Source organism: Gigantopelta aegis, chromosome 3, assembly GCF_016097555.1.
Source record: "Gigantopelta aegis isolate Gae_Host chromosome 3, Gae_host_genome, whole genome shotgun sequence".
NCBI classification, from domain to species: domain Eukaryota; kingdom Metazoa; phylum Mollusca; class Gastropoda; order Neomphalida; family Peltospiridae; genus Gigantopelta; species Gigantopelta aegis.
In genome coordinates this window covers 81947548-81964524 of record NC_054701.1, presented here as the reverse complement: position 1 = coordinate 81964524, position 16977 = coordinate 81947548, and the positions used below count along the sequence as shown (strand labels likewise).

Here is a 16977-nt window from a genome sequence, read left to right as displayed (position 1 = left end):
CCAAGGTGGCTTGAATGTATCACCTATATTGAAACATCCTGCTGTTTACAAGGGCCGGTTTGGCATCTTTAAATAAACCCAGCAATGCACACCTGCATTAAACATGTGAAAATTACGTTATATAAACACATGTATACATTTGATAAAGGTAATGTTGGCACAATACATATACAGTACTCTTGGAATGGCCTTGGTATTTGGCCGAGATTCGGCAGGGCAGTGTTGAAAATATTCATCCAGACAGAAATGAAAAGCTGAATTTTCTCTCTACCCTTCAATCACTTATCATCGGTTCTGGACTTATGGTCAATATGAAATTTTAATAAGTACAGAATAGCAATGTATTCAACTGATGGCAATGATCCACAACATTACAAAATGGCTTGCTAGCCTGTTAGCCAGCCAAATCTTTACCAAGTGATCATGACAAAGTTAAAGTTTGTTATGTTTAACGACACGATTAGAGCACACTGATTTATTAATCATCAACTATTGGATGTGAAACATTTGATAATTAAATAGTCTTAAGAGGAAATCCTCTACATGTTTGCATTAGTAAAGGGTTCGGGGCGGGATGTAGCCCAGTTGTAAAGTCCTCTCTTGATCAAGTTGATGCGCAATCTGTTTGAGATTGATCCCCATTGGTGGGCCCATTGGGCTATTTCTCATTCCAGCCAGTGCACCATGACTGGTGATTAAAGGCCATGTTATGTGCTATCCTGTCTGTGGGATGGTACATATATAAGATCTCTTGCTACTAATGAAAAAATGTAGCGGGTTTCCTGTCTAAATTACCAAATGTTTGACATCCAAAAGCCGATAATTAATAAATCAATATGCTTTAGCAAAGGGTTCTTTTACATGCACTTTTCTATAACACTAACTGGGTGCACTTTTCTATAGACAGGACAGCACACACCATGGACTTTGAAATACTACTGGTAGTTGTGGGACACTGGCTGGTATGAGAAAAAAACTCAGAAAATGAGATTCCACATGGTTGGGAAATGAAGAGAGGTGGTGTAATAAAAGGCATATAGATGGATTTGTAACCATCCTTCTTGTAATTCTTCCATATCTTAAATCTGCCCATAACGTTATTTCAAATACCGAAAAGACAAAAACAAAAAGATAATGTTATTTGCTATCAAACACAATACGACCATGTATTGGAATTTGTGCTTTATCTCAATTGTCAAACCATGACAGAATAATCCAATAAAGGAATGCAGGTCGACTTGTCAACAGAACATAGAGATGTACCCAATCGATCTACCCGACAACATAAAACGACTCCTGGCCTCAGTAAGTCACATAAGCCGCAAATACTGTCGCCAAGGGTACTCGAGATATCCGCTATATGGGCATGTTTAGGGACACGAACGAAGGCTGGCAGGCATAGCGTTAAGGATTTCTTCTTCCTATCCTCCGATAGAGGTCGTAGGGCAGACTACAGAGCAGACCTTACATTTTTTTCCAAGGGGTTTGAAAGCACCGCACAAGAATTTATCACCATGCGTTTGAAGTTATTGAAGCTTGTATTGGCAGGTCAAACAAGATAAAGGGCGACTTGGAGAAGATAGAACATGTAATAGGTCACAAAGAAAAAAGAAAAGAAAAGAAAGGAATGTTTGGTTACCGACACCTCAGCACATTGTAAATTATGTACAGCTAAGTTTGAACACTAACGTATGGTTACTTTGACATTGGGTCGATTGTAACATTGTAAATTATGTACAGCTAAGTTTGAACATTAACATATCATTACTTTGACTTTTGGTCAAGTGAGAAAGAAAACTCGCTGCCATCACATCCTACCAAAAAGCAGTAAGGAATCTTTTATATATGAACTTTCCCTAAACAGGACAGTACATACTACAGTCTTTTGATGTCTATGTTTTACTTATTAGTCAATGATTAAACAATAAGCTGGGGTGTCATTAAACAGGATATAAAGATTTGTTAAATGCATACGATATCGTTATTTCGCTGCCGAATGCAACGACACAGCACGTCAGAGGTAGACGTGCCAAGGTATTCTGTACTTGTTATACCTGTGACACGACTCGTTATCGTACATATCTTCTCGTAACACAGGTGTGAAGAACTGGCGCCAATTGACACGCTAGTGTTTGAACAGTGATAAAACAGTTTGATCTTTGATTGTCGAGAAAAGCCTTTTGTTAGAAAACAAGGTGAATTGGCAATTCAACAGGCAAGATTCGTAACAGAATCGTATGAATTTTATCATTGTGGGGAAATGTTTTTAAAAGACATCAGCAGCAAAGTTTTAATTACTGAGCACTAATGAACATGTATTAGTAATATACAGTAATTGTGAAACATGGTCTGGGAAAACGGGAACAGGACGTAGCCCAGTGGTAAAGCGCTTGCTTGATACATGGTCAGTCTGGGATCGATCCCTGTTGGTGGGCCCATTGGACTATCTCTTGTTTTAGCCAGTGCAAAATGACTGGTATATCAAAGGCTGTGGTGTTTAGTCCTGTGGGAAAGTGCATGTAAAAGATCCCTTGCGGTTTTATTGATAGGAGTAACCCATGTGGCAGGTTTCCTTTCTTTTTCTCTTAACCATGTGTCAAAATAACAAAGTTAGATCCCCAAATAGCAATAGTTTTAAAATGTCTTGAGGTGTCGTTAATTTTCTTTCCATCTATAAATAAATCCTAAATTCACTGAGATGGATTGATCCCATTACCCGTCACACCTCAATCAAACACTCTGCTGTTGAGTCAAGTTACAATCCAAGCACACCTCTAGTAAACATCCACCTCTAGTGACCAACCACCTTTTAATAAATAACTGCCTGTAATAGGCAACCACCTCTAACAAGCAGCCACCTGTAGTTTAATAATAATAATACTTACAGTGACAAATGATTCAGTGTGGAATTCAACGAAAACATCGGCAATTCTGTCAGTTTGTTGTAATTAATTTTTCTGAAAAAGAATAAAATAGAAATACAATAAAATCTGAAAATATATACATTTTTAAAATTATATCATTTAAACTTGAAGCCTCTTCTCTCTGATAATACACAATAGCATTTATGTTTAAAAAAAAAAAAATAATAATAATAATAAAATTATGACCCTTCCCCTACAAATCCCAAACAAAACATGTTATATATTTGCTAACATTTATTATGTGTATATTTAAAAATAAAATAAATTATTACTTAAAAGCTAAAACCCCACAAAAAACAACTAAAAACCCAAACAAACAAAAAACAAAAAAACAAAACAAACAGATAGTCATAATAAATAAACGTAAAATATAACTTACATTTCAAGTAGAGCTGGTAGATTTTGAAAGATGGATTTGTTGATAAATTTGATATCGTTGTCACTGAGGTCTCTGAAAAAATAGAATAAAATAATTAAATTTGTATCATTTACCACATTCCACTATACAGAAATACAGGCACATTAACTTTCTGTATTAAAAAAGTTTAATCAGTTTAGATAAAAAAATGTTTATATAATAAATGCTATTTATATGTATATATAACAGATAACTACATGGAAATATGTGCAAAGTAACTGTTACATTTGAAATGCATGCACCTTTTGTTAATATCTATATATTTTTATCATCTGTTAAGTTACTTGTGGAAATGAGTATTATTTACATGCACATTTATTTTAAGTAAAGAACACATAACATCAAAATACGCACAAACATACATGTAAAAAAACCCATCTTCATATCTAAATAAAACATTTTTTTCATCAGCTGTTGGGGTACTTATGGAAATGACTGTTATTACATGTGTATTTATTTTAGACAACTGACAGGTAACATGAGAAAATGTGCAGGCTTATATGTAAAATGCATGAACATGTCTACAAAAAACAACAGAAGAAGTCTTTTATCAGCTGTTAAGATACTTGTGGAAATGAATGTTATTACATGCTCATTCATTTAGATCAACTGACAGGTAACATGGAAATATGTGCATCTAAGACGAATTTATCAGCTATTAAAGTACTTGCGATGATGAATGTTACTACATGCGCATTCATTTTGCTCAGCTGACAGGTAACATGGAAACATGCGCAAGTTTAACAGTAAAAATACATGTACATTACTCAGTCAATCCATTTGTAACCACATAATCCCTTAAGCTGATAACGCTATTGTGGATTGCAAACAAGTGAAATGTGATATCCACGTTCAGGGTCAGGTAATAACATAGGGTGGCCCCTACACCTGTATTACTCAATTTGTCGGGCTGTCACACAACGGTGGCCCTCCGCCTAAGAGTCTAATAAATAGATTTGTGTTAGAGGCCAGTGTAGAGTTTCACAAATTTATCACTATATAAATACCCCAACAAACGAACACAACACACACGGGCTTGCCAGTTATCTGCTGCCTTTGTGGAAATGTCTTTAGCACTTGAGATGTGTCCGGATAACAGACACAGTTCCTACCACCATCTTATCACAAGATCTATCTTACAATAGCTGGTAACGCTATCACTTTTTATCATTACAATTAGGAAAAATAATCGTCCAAACGTAACACCTTTGAAATTAATTATGAGTTACGGTTTGCCGGTTTGCCGTGTGTATAATAAACTACATGATGCAAGATATGCTTGTACAAGATTGTTTTAGTATGTAGAGATTAAAATATGATAGTGTAGACAGGTGGTTGTTTTACAAGGTATTTTATAATGTAAATAATGTTGAGAGATAGAGAGGCAGAGAGAGAGAAAGAGAGAGAGAGAAGGGGAAAGAGAGAGGGGGAAGAGAGAGGGGGAGGGGGAGAGAGAGAGAGAGAGAGAGAGAGAGAGAGAGAGAGAGAGAGAGAGAGAGAGAGAGAGAGAGAGAGAGAGAGAGAGAGAGAGAGAGAGAGAGAGAGAGAGAGAGAGATAGAGAGAAATATATGCTTGTGCAAGATTGTTTTAGTATGTAGAGATTAAAATATGACAGTGTAGACAGGTGGTTGTTTTACAAGGTATTTTATAATGTAAATAATGTTGAGAGATAGAGAGGCAGAGAGAGAGAAAGAGAGAAAGAGAGAGAGAAGGGGAAATAGAGAGGGGGAGGGAGAGATTGAGAGAGAGAGAGGCAGAGAGAGAGAGGGATAGAGAGATAGAGAGAGAAATATATGCTTGTGCAAGATTGTTTTAGTATGTAGAGATTAAAATATGATAGTGTAGACAGGTGGTTGTTTTACAAGGTATTTTATAATGTAAATAATGTTGAGAGAGAGAGAGAGAGATAGAGAGAGAGAGGAAGAGAGAGAGAGAAAGAGAGGCAGGAAAAAGAGAGAGAGAGAGAGAGAGAGAGAGAGAGAGAGAGAGAGAGAGAGAGACACACACAGACAGACAGACAGACAGAGCAGAGAGAGAGAGAGAGAGAGAGAGAGAGAGAGAGAGAGAGAGAGAGAGAGAGAGAGACAGAGAGAGAGAGACAGAGAGACAGAGAGACAGACAGACAGACACAGACAGAGAGAGAGAGAGAGAGAGAGAGAGAGAGAGAGAGAGAGAGAGAGAGAGAGAGAGAGAGAGAGAGAGAGAGAGAGAGAGAGAGAGAGAGAGAGAGAGAAACAGAAGCAAAAGGACCTGGGGACCCTGGGCTTTCCAATTCTGAAGATAATGCATTGCCCCACTCACTTAAAAATCAAAATATGGTGCCCTCTGTTGCCTATATAATTATATACATGTATGTATACTAAAGTTTTCTCTAGAGATAAAAACATTGTAGGATACTTATTACTAACAAGCCAGACTTAATCCTTCTCCTTTAATTAGAAGATATAGTATGATACAGGTGGTGCCCTCTATAGAAAGGATGTTATTATTATACTACCCCCTAAGATTTATATTTATAAGTGAGATGGGAACATACACACCCACCACCTAAACCCATCCCCAGTAACTGCCAGATCACCAGTTAAACACTTTTGGTAATAAAGATGGGACTCATCATGGATCATCAACATCAATATACAAACTGAAAAGTCGCACCTTTTGTTAGGCTTTGGTGTGACATCTAGTTTTTGTACTGTGTCGATGATCCATTTATTTTCATTTGACATCCAATAACTGATATATATTTTTTCACTCATCCATCCACCCATCCATCTATCCACCCACCCACCCATCCACCCACCCACCCATCCATCCATCCACCCACCCATCCATCCATCCACCCATCCACCCACCCACCCATCTATCCACCCATTCATCCATCCATCTATCCAGATACTGATATGCTTCATGAAATTTTAGGACAAGAATAAATGTCATGACATCTCGCAGACACGGTGGCAAACATTTTGTGTCAAATCTCTCATTTTATACCTATCCCAACGGCAAATTACCCTCGACCCCCATGTTGCCATGGAAACGGACATTTACATACTGAGAACCAGTTCTTTTTCTTGTGGAGCACCGTAAAGCCACGCAAACAGAAAGTGTGAAAGAGAAAGAAGTTGCTTTTTAATTAAAGGCTGAAGTGTAAATACGCAGATCGGCCCGCGAATCGTCGGGATATAATTATTGTACGGTTCTGCCGTGTTTGTTCAACATGAGAAACGTGGACTGGGCAAGCAAAGGGAGACAAACATGCCACACAGGGCTATGAAAACATGCAGCACTTGAAAAGAATGCACAGCAAATAAGAATTAAGTCGAAATCATAGTATTTCTGTTGCTTCAGCTGTTTTTTCCTACCACTGCTCCGTGTTTAACATCAATGGACGTTTTCTTCAACCCGCATGTAGGAAACAGATTTCAAGCAACAGGAACAAAGATTTGTTGGTGGCATATCCACACACCCCCCCCCCACCCCCCCCCCCCCACCCCTCCCCTCCCGACTGAGGGGTCGGAGATCATGGGATTAATCCCGACCAGTGGACCAATAATGTATTCATTTTATGGTAGGTTAAGTTTAATAGATACATATAAACGTCACAATTGAGGACAAATAAAAAGATACAAAAAAACAATATGAGGAAATATTTAGGTATGTGTTGTCCTGTCTGGCAAAATGCATATAAAAGATCCCTTGCTGCAATTGGAAAAATGTAGTGGGTTTCCTCTCTAGACTATACACGTGTCACAATTACCAAATGTTTGACATCCAGTAGCCGATGATAAATAAATCAATATGCTCTAGTAGTGTTGTTAAACAAAACAAATTTAATACACTATCACAGATTTTCTTTTAAAAATATTTATGTATTGTAAATCTACAACACAATCAGAGTAGTTTTCAGAAAATGTTTTTGTACATAAATAATCCAAATAATGGAAGAAAAAAGTAAAAGAAAGAAAACTGCTGTATCTAAAATCAAGCAAGTTAAGACTAGTTTTATAGTCTTACACTATAACATTTTTACGAAGTGAAATAATCAGAATCTGTAGTTACCCCCAAAAAAGCAGAAAGAGAGAGACCTAAAGGTAACTAGGTGCCGATAAAAGTATTTCCATGGGCTGACTGTGCGGTGATAAATGTGGAAAGGAGGGCAGATAAACACTTCACACGTTGAGTTCAGACCTGTGATTCAATTTCTCAAACCACAACATGACCCAGCTTATCTAAACGAGACAATTTATTGCCACATTGCCTGAAAATGACACAGGGACAATATATTTCTCACTTCAAGTGACAAACAGGGTGTTCGAGCTGACATCTGGGTCACAATCAAGCACACCACCATCACAAGAAAACTCATAGCATCTTGGCATATTTAGTTTTTGCATGTAGGAATACAGGTAAAGGTTAGTTGTGCTGTCTGACACTGACGTAAAAAAATTATACAGGCAGATAGACAGAAAACAATGCTCTTTTTAGAGTCTTTGCATATATATACAGGTAAAAATTATGTTTGTTGCAATTTAACATTGATGTAAAAATTATACAGGTAGATAGACAGTATTCATGTATATATGAAAAATAGAGATGTGCTTGTTTATAAAACAATGCTCTTTTTAGAGTTTTGGTATATATTTTGTGTTGTGTAGGAATACAGGTAAAAATTCTGTTTGCTGCAATTTAACATTGATGTAACATTATACAGGTAAATATACAGTAGTATAGACATGTATGTATGGAAGACAAGGTGTACTTGTATATAAAATAGGCTCATTTTCTTTGGAGTCCTTTACATAAAATATTTTGAAAGAAAAATCTATTTCAGTATTCAGAACAGGAATAACATGGGCAACAAACTGACTCTCCTCAGAACAAGTTAAAAGAACTTACGTTTGTTTTGTTTAAAAAAAGAAGAAAAAAAGAATTCGTTTTATTCAATGATGCACTCAACATATTTTAACTATGGTTATATGGCATCAGATTATGGACCACAGAGATAATTAGAGAAGAAACCCACTGCTGCCACTCTATGTTTTACTTGACGACACCACTAGAGCACATTGATTAATTCATTCAGTTACTGAATGTCAAACAGTTGGCAATTCTAATACGTAGTCTTCAGAGAAAACGTGGTACATTCTTCCATTACTAGCAAGTGATCCTTCATATGTACTAATGCAGGATAGCACATACCATGGTCTTTGATACACCAGTCATGGGGCATTGGTTGGGACAAGAAAAAACCTGATCAGAGAATGAGTCCATCGAGGGGATTTGATCCCACAACCGACGCAACCACCTCTCCTCAGAAGACTGCTGTTTTGGGTGGGATTTGGTTTTATTATTCCAACCTTTCTATTGAGATTTCTATAACAGGGCTGTTTAACGTACATACATGTATATATATGGCGACACATCGAGCCTAAAATAACCATTGGGGAGGGCAGGACAAGAAAGAATTGGAACATAGACAAAAATGTATCTTTTAAACTTAAAAGGACACTTACTGTATTTTTCCGGGGATGATGGGTTGGGTTTGGGGGGGGGGGGGGGGGGGGGGGGGGGAAGAGGAGGTGTTATATCACTGCCCTGCTAGGTACGACCATGATACACAAAATATCCCTTACTATTAATTAAAACATAACAGATTTCTTGCTTTACACTGTAGCCTACATACATCACAGTTACAATATGTTCACACTAAATACTTGTAATATCAACCAATTAAAAACACTGGCTGTTTATGGGGTTTTCTTGCATACTCGGGTAATGACACACTAGTTTTCTGGATATCTCTGGAGACTCAAATTCAATCTCTTTTGTACAAAAGTCCTCAAACAAGCCATAAATACTGGCCAAATAAACATAAACCACAGACAGAGAATACCGCCATACAAGTGCTCTCTAGTTTTTAGTAATACAATACAAATCCAATTAAAACTTCTATACAAAGGTCATAAGCTGGTAAGTACATGTAAAGTGATATTTCTCTCTGGTTTTTATTTTATTTTACAGTAAATATATTACATGTATATATTATTAAACTTAGGAAATATTGAACAAAATGCACTACCGTATCAAAATGGATAAGAAAGTTGTAGGGTTTTTTTACACAAAGATCATAAAAAAAAAAAAAAATGTAAATATTATTAAATTTAAGAGATACACATTGTAGGACTGGGGAAAACCCAAGACTCAATTATAAAATGTAAATGTCGACTGTCTGTCTCTTTGTCTGTCTGTCTGTCTGTCTCCATCTTTCTTCCTAACATTAAGCATTAAATCTTACTAAACCTAGAAACTAAGGATAAAGTTAGAATAAAGCAAACTGCACCAAAATGACTTCAAAATTCCAGTGTACAGATTTAAAAAAATAAATTCTTCCATATATTAACCCAGACACCAAAATAGACCAGAAATCACTTTTTCTTCTTTTTAAAAATTTTTTTTTAAACCACACCATACTTGACACACACCGACTCTTGCTGTGAACTGTCACTCAAAAGAGATCAAACCATGTATCAGTCTATGAATGGTATCAGCGAGCGACGGCCATCTTGGAAGCGATTGTATTGAAATGGCTGTCTGGGTATCAGATGTTATCATGGCAGGGCACCTGGCAGTGCAATCATTGCCAGCGTGCGCCAACCCACCGAAGACTTGCCACACCGCGGCTTCACTATCACCTCCCAATATCATAACACCACCACTGACAAATTGGGGGATATAGATTCCACTGGGATAAGAAGAGAAAGAAGAAAAAAATATATGTAGCCTGCAAAATGTTAGCTTTAGAAGAAATCTGTGTCTGATAACATTTCACATACATGTAGGTGTCGATTAATATGCTTATTTCACATTTTATTAATCGCAGATATTGTAACATTGGTATGTTTATTTCGTTGCATTCTGATGGAAAGAAATAAGGGATCACACAGACACTAAAGGCAAAGACTGACTTCAACCTACGTCCTCAACCATAGTGTTATCAAGTCAACTGTGTTATAAAGACTGACTTCAACCTATGTCCTCAACCATAGTGTTATCAAGTCAACTGTGTTATAAAGACTGACTTCAACCTACGTCCTCAACCATAGTGTTATCAAGTCAACTGTGTTATAAAGACCGACTTCAACCTACGTCCTCAACCATAGTGTTATCAAGTCAACTGTGTTATAAAGACCGACTTCAACCTACGTCCTCAACCATAGTGTTATCAAGTCAACTGTGTTATAAAGACTGACCTCCTCACCCTGAATACATCAGTGTCTCCTGTTTGAAATTTATAAGAACACATTGTAAAAATGGTTTCTACCTACCCCTCCACACACACCACCATCACCATGTCCAGTTATCAAATCTATATGAACACACTGAAACAAATGGTTCTTCTCCTCCTCTCCCCACTATCTCTAGCTACCTAATTTATATGAACAAATGGTTCTCCTCCTCTTCCCACTATCTCTAGCTATCTAATTTATATTCATAAACAAATGGTTCTCCCCCTCCTCTTCCCACTATCTCTAGCTATCTAATTTATATGAACAAATGGTTCTCCCCCTCCTCTTCCCACTATCTCTAGCTATCTAATTTATATGAACAAATGGTTCTCCCCCTCCTCTTCCCACTATCTCTAGCTATCTAATTTATATGAACAAATGGTTCTCCCCTCCTCACCCTAGACAAACCACCAGTTTAGTGTATAAAATGCCCTCCCCACCCTAGAAAAAAACATCAGCCCTAGTATCAAGTTTATATTTACAGTATTATATGTGACAACTGAGTCTGCTCTCCCCACCCTAGATAAACCATCAGCCCCTGTATCAAGTTTATATTAACACAACATGACAAGTGGATCTCCTCTCCCCACCCTGGATAAACCATCAGCCCCTGTATCAAGTTTATATTAACACAACATGACAAGTGGATCTCCTCTCCCCACCCTGGATAAACCATCAGCCCCTGTATCAAGTTTATATTAACACAACATGACAAGTGGATCTCCTCTCCCCACCCTGGATAAACCATCAGCCCCTGTATCAAGTTTATATTAACACAACATGACAAGTGGATCTCCTCTCCCCACCCTGGATAAACCACCAGTCCCTGTATCAAGTTTATATTAACACAACATGACAAGTGGATCTCCTCTCCCCACCTTGGATAAACCACCAGTCCCTGTATCAAGTTTATATTAACACAACATGACAAGTGGATCTCCTCTCCCCACCCTGGATAAACCATCAGCCCCTGTATCAAGTTTATATTAACACAACATGACAAGTGGATCTCCTCTCCCCACCCTGGATAAACCACCAGTCCCTGTATCAAGTTTATATTAACACAACATCACAACTGGATCTCCTCTCCCCACCTTGGATAAACCACCAGTCCCTGTATCAAGTTTATATTAACACAACATGACAAGTGGATCTCCTCTCCCCACCCTGGATAAACCATCAGCCCCTGTATCAAGTTTATATTAACACAACATGACAAGTGGATCTCCTCTCCCCACCCTGGATAAACCACCAGTCCCTGTATCAAGTTTATATTAATACAACATGACAAGTGGATCTCCTCTCCCCACCTTGGATAAACCACCAGTCCCTGTATCAAGTTTATATTAACACAACATGACAAGTGGATCTCCTCTCCCCACCTTGGATAAACCATCAGCCCCTGTATCAAGTTTATATTAACACAACATGACAAGTGGATCTCCTCTCCCCACCCTGGATAAACCATCAGCCCCTGTATCAAGTTTATATTAACACAACATCACAAGTGGATCTCCTTTCACCACCCTAAACATAGTGTGACAAATGTTTCTGCCTTCCCCACCTTAGATAACCCATCAGCCCCAGTATCAAATGTATATGAACACAATGTGTCTAGTGGATCTCCCATCCCCTCTCCACCCTAGATAAACCATTGGTCCCTGTATCAAATTTACATTAAAACATTATGACAAGTAGATCCCCTTCCCACACTGAACACATTGTGACAAGTGGATCTCCCCCCCCCCCCCCACAACCCATTATTTCAAGTGAGTCTACCCTCCCCACCCTGAATAAACCACCAGCTCCTCCGGTTTGCTCACACCGTGGCTATTCAGCGTCAGGTTGGTGGAATGAAACCACGGACAATAAAGCCAGGGGGGCATTGTGTTGGCGGTCACAGGGGGCATGCTTTGACAGCCGACTCGAGAGCAAGACTTCCTTTAGGCTTGGCTGAAGAGGCTCTTTCTTTCAGCACGTCTGTATTCACAGTCGTCCCCGAGCCCAATACCTCTCTCCCGTCCGTATTCACACACGTCCCAAGCCCAATAGTTATTTCTCCGGATTAACACAACGAAACAATTCTCGAGAGGGATATTGGGCCTTGCCCAATACACCTGGGCAAAGGCTTGTCAATGGCAAGAGGGCCCCAATGGCTGAGGCTTTCTTTGCATTTTTATTCACATTGGTTGTCTTTATTTCCCGAACACTACACACAAGAAGCTTTGCTGGGTTTCCTGGACTAGCTGGGGGCTTTGTTACATTCTAAGCTGGCCTGCTATGTTCAAGTTGGGCAGCATTTTTAATGAGCTCATGTTTGAGATTCTTTTTTTCTTTTTTTTAACCTGTTGTTCAATTTCGTTTTCACATTTCTCTACTCATAAGGCGTATGTACCTGTATCAGTGTATATTACATGGGAAATATGTTTCTCTTATCATGTCAGTAGTAATGGTGTCATGTTATAATGAAAAAGATTGAATGATTAAATACAATATTGTTATATTCTTAGTACAGATAAGTAAATTAGTCTGAATTGGATTTATAAAAAAACTAAATTAAAAAAACACATAAATAAATAGAATGCTGAATTAAGTCTTTGAATTAAGTGCACAAATGTTCAATCATTTTTACTTTTTAGTACGTAATAGCAAGTTATTTAAAAAAATAAACTGTTTCTATTGAAAAATTATTTTGTAATGTACAAAATTTATGTATTATTCTAATTCAACACATTTGTAAGAATGAATCTAATCAGATCTCTAAGATTTCAGTATATAAACCTACACTACTTAATGCTTCACCAATAAACCTAAATTTCAGGTGATAAACCTACACTACTTAATGCTTCACCAATAACACTACATTTCAGGTGATAAACCTACACTACTTAATGCTTCACCAATAACACTACATTTCAGGTGATAAACCTACACTACTTAATGCTTCACCAATAACACTAACACATTTCAGGTGATAAAACCTACTTAATGCTCACCTTACATGCTAAACCTACACCAATAACACTACATTTCAGGTGATAAACCTACACTACTTAATGCTTCACCAATAACACTACATTTCAGGTGATAAACCTACACTACTTAATGCTTCACCAATAAACCTAAATTTAAGGTGATAAACCTACACTACTTAATGCTTCACCAATAACACTACATTTCAGGTGATAAACCTACACTACTTAATGCTTCACCAATAACACTACATTTCAGGTGATAAACCTACACTACTTAATGCTTCACCAATAACACTACATTTCAGGTGATAAACCTACACTACTTACTGCTTCACCAATAACACTACATTTCAGGTGATAAACCTACACTACTTAGTGCTTCACCAATAAAACTCAATTTGGGATAGAACAACACATTGATATATATATATATATATATATATATGTAAGTTATTCCCTAAGTTTTACCACTTATATGTATACAAGTTGCAAGTTAGCAAACTTGTTCCTTATCCGTTTGCTGTTTATACAATAAATTACACTTTAAATCAATAAAACTTTCATGCTACTGTAAGTTAAACTGTGGTAACACACCTTTAGAATTTCTATTTTAACTCTCTTTTTTCCCTTTTCTTATTCATGTTACAGTGATCGGAACATTTTTTTTTCATCTGTCTGACAAAGTTTACATTAAGTATTTTGGAAACGGAAATTAAACCCGAATATTTAAAAAAGAAACCTGACAAACTTGATGAATGTTAAGTATTACATTATGAAATGAATGTCATCTTGTTTAATGTAGTGATCTTGTTTCTCTTTTCACTGCATTAATGTAGAGTAAACATGACAAGCTATGAAACTGACTAAAGTTATTGATTTCATACGGCATGTGTGTGTGTGTTTGGATTCTATGAAATGGATCTTCTCACATTTGAATGTACTCTACTGACAACAATCAACAAATGCTCTCCTCAAAACATTTTCAAATATTTGCTCTTTTTTTTTTTTCTTCTCCATCTCCACTGATGGATGTAAAATGTGTTTCTGTATAAAGTCTTGCCAATGAATAATTTATATTCAATGTTAACTTGCAATATTCGACAAGAAGTCTTTTAATAATTAATAATTAAAAGATGAAATGGAAGTTGTAGATGAATTTGATGGGTCATGTAACACTGTTGTTAAGAGTGTGCTAAATATTAGTACAGTATAAACTTCTAAACTTGACTCGGACCAGTGGTGGGGGGGGGGGGGGGGGGGGGGGAGAGGCTACTGAAGTCTAACCCTGAATCAATAATCGTAATAACAATTTTCATAACCATGTACATACCATATACCACATTCCTTTTAACACTGTCATATAACACTGTTGTTTGTTAGAGAGTGCTAAATATTATAACAGTAAAAACACTCAAAGCTGGACTTAGACCTAAAATTCACTACTGAGGATCAGGGGAGGCTACTGGATTTGTCAAACCCTGAATCAACAAGATCTTAATCACAATTTTCATAGCCTTGTACATACCATATACCACATTCCTTTACACACACAATCCCTATTCCATTAACTATTAATTGACAACATTTTGTCCTTCCCTGTATTTAACTTTTAATTCATAATTCACTTCGGCCAATAAAAATAGCACAGCAAAGATAAAACTGCACGAAAAGTGGGTCTTCTGGGTTTACTGTGAACCGGAGAGGTATCATTAAGTCGGGGTGGAGGGGGTAAAGGGAAGCGAAACCCATCGCTGATGAAAGGATCGTGTGATATACAGCATGCTAGCCACACCTGCACCACGAGGACAGCACACATGGCAGAGCAGTGTCGGTTTCAGAGTCTCTGTGAATCACATGGATTTCGGTATCACCATTTCACATTAATGGTTCTACCCAAGTCAACTTGCACACTAAATCAATGGCAAAGTACTGCAGCTGCTAGCAACTGATACTAGCTGGGGGGAATTTGATAACCCAGTGAGAGGGGTACGGTTTTCAAAAGGAGAGAAAAGGAATGTTTGTTTTAATTACACCTCAGTACATTTTTAAACTTATGGCCGCCCATTTTGGTGGTGTCTTAACATATGGTGATATCGACACATAGTTGTGTGTGAGAGAAAGATAGAGGGAGAAAGAGGGAGAGAGAGGGAGAGAGAGGGGGAGAGGGAGAGGGAGAGAGAGAGAGAGAGGGGGGGGGAAGAGAGAGAAAATGAGGCAGAGAGAGAGAGAGAGAGAGAGAGAGAGAGAGAGAGAGGGGGGGAAGAGAGAGAAAATGAGGCAGAGAGAGGAGAGAGAGAGAGAGAGAGAGAGAGAGAGAGAGAGAGGAGAGGGAGAGAGAGAGAAGAAAGAGAGAAGATAGATCGAGAGAAAGGGGGGAGAAGGAAAGAAAAGAGCAAGAAAGAGGGAGGAGGAAAAGATAGAAGAGAAAGAGGGAGATGGAGGAAGAGAGAAAATGGAGATGGAGAGAGAGAGAGAGAGAGAGAGAGAGAGAGAGAGAGAGAGAGAGAGAGAGAGAGAGAGAGAGAGAGAGAGAGGAGATAAGGGGAGAGAATAAAAGAGGAACAAGGAAATCCATTGCCTCCATTGGCTACTCCTTCCAAAATGCACTAAGCGATCTTTTATCCTCAGTTTCCCATAAAGGGAATAATACATAACATGGTCTTTGATGTACCAGTTATGAGGCCCTGTGGGACAGAGGAGAAAAAACATAATCCATTGAGGGTGATCGATTCTGTGACCCGTGGCATGTCACTACCACAAAGCTACTGGTTTCAAAGTTCACAAGCAACTTAAACAGATCTATATAATTCATTACATAAACATTAGCAAACATGTTTATAGCAGTATGTTGTCTTGTAGATGCCAATCATTATTCCTCTATTACACTTATATTTTTATCACAACATAACTTATGTTACAGGAATTAGATATCAGTTTTATTTAATCTGAAAAATAACTACCGTATGTGGTAATCTTAATCTGAATGATTGTTACAGTGTAACATAAACCAGGCCAACCAAATGAGACAGATTATTTTTCAATGTGTGACTGCAGTTTTACGAAGACGAAAAACAAGAAACAAAATGTCTCTGGCTGTTAAATGTATGTCTGTCTGCTCCAGGCTGGGTGATGGCTGGGGTTTCAAGCAGACAAATTTCTCAAGTTTCAGGGCCGCGCGGTGCAGAGGTGCACAGAGATATTCACAGGTCAGGACCAACAGCGATCTGACAAATTGATATGCACACAGATCTGCAAATCATATAAATAACAAACACCTGATGTAACCAGCCAGAGGAGATTCCAGAAATTAACACTGGGGGAGGTAGGGATGGTACAAATACTCTATGCAACCAGCTAAGGGAGATTCCAGAAA

General features: G+C 37.8%; 1 protein-coding gene across 1 annotated transcript in view; it reads right to left on the bottom strand.

Moving 5' to 3' along the window:
- Window positions 1-16977, bottom strand: part of LOC121369163 (leucine-rich repeats and immunoglobulin-like domains protein 3) — a 66310-nt gene that overhangs the window by 38161 nt on the left and 11172 nt on the right. The window contains exons 3-4 of the mRNA XM_041494059.1: window positions 3304-3375; window positions 2886-2957 (exon numbers count right to left, since the gene is read on the bottom strand). Coding sequence (XP_041349993.1) covers window positions 2886-2957; window positions 3304-3375 — 144 coding nt within the window. The remainder of the gene's footprint in view (window positions 1-2885; window positions 2958-3303; window positions 3376-16977) is intronic.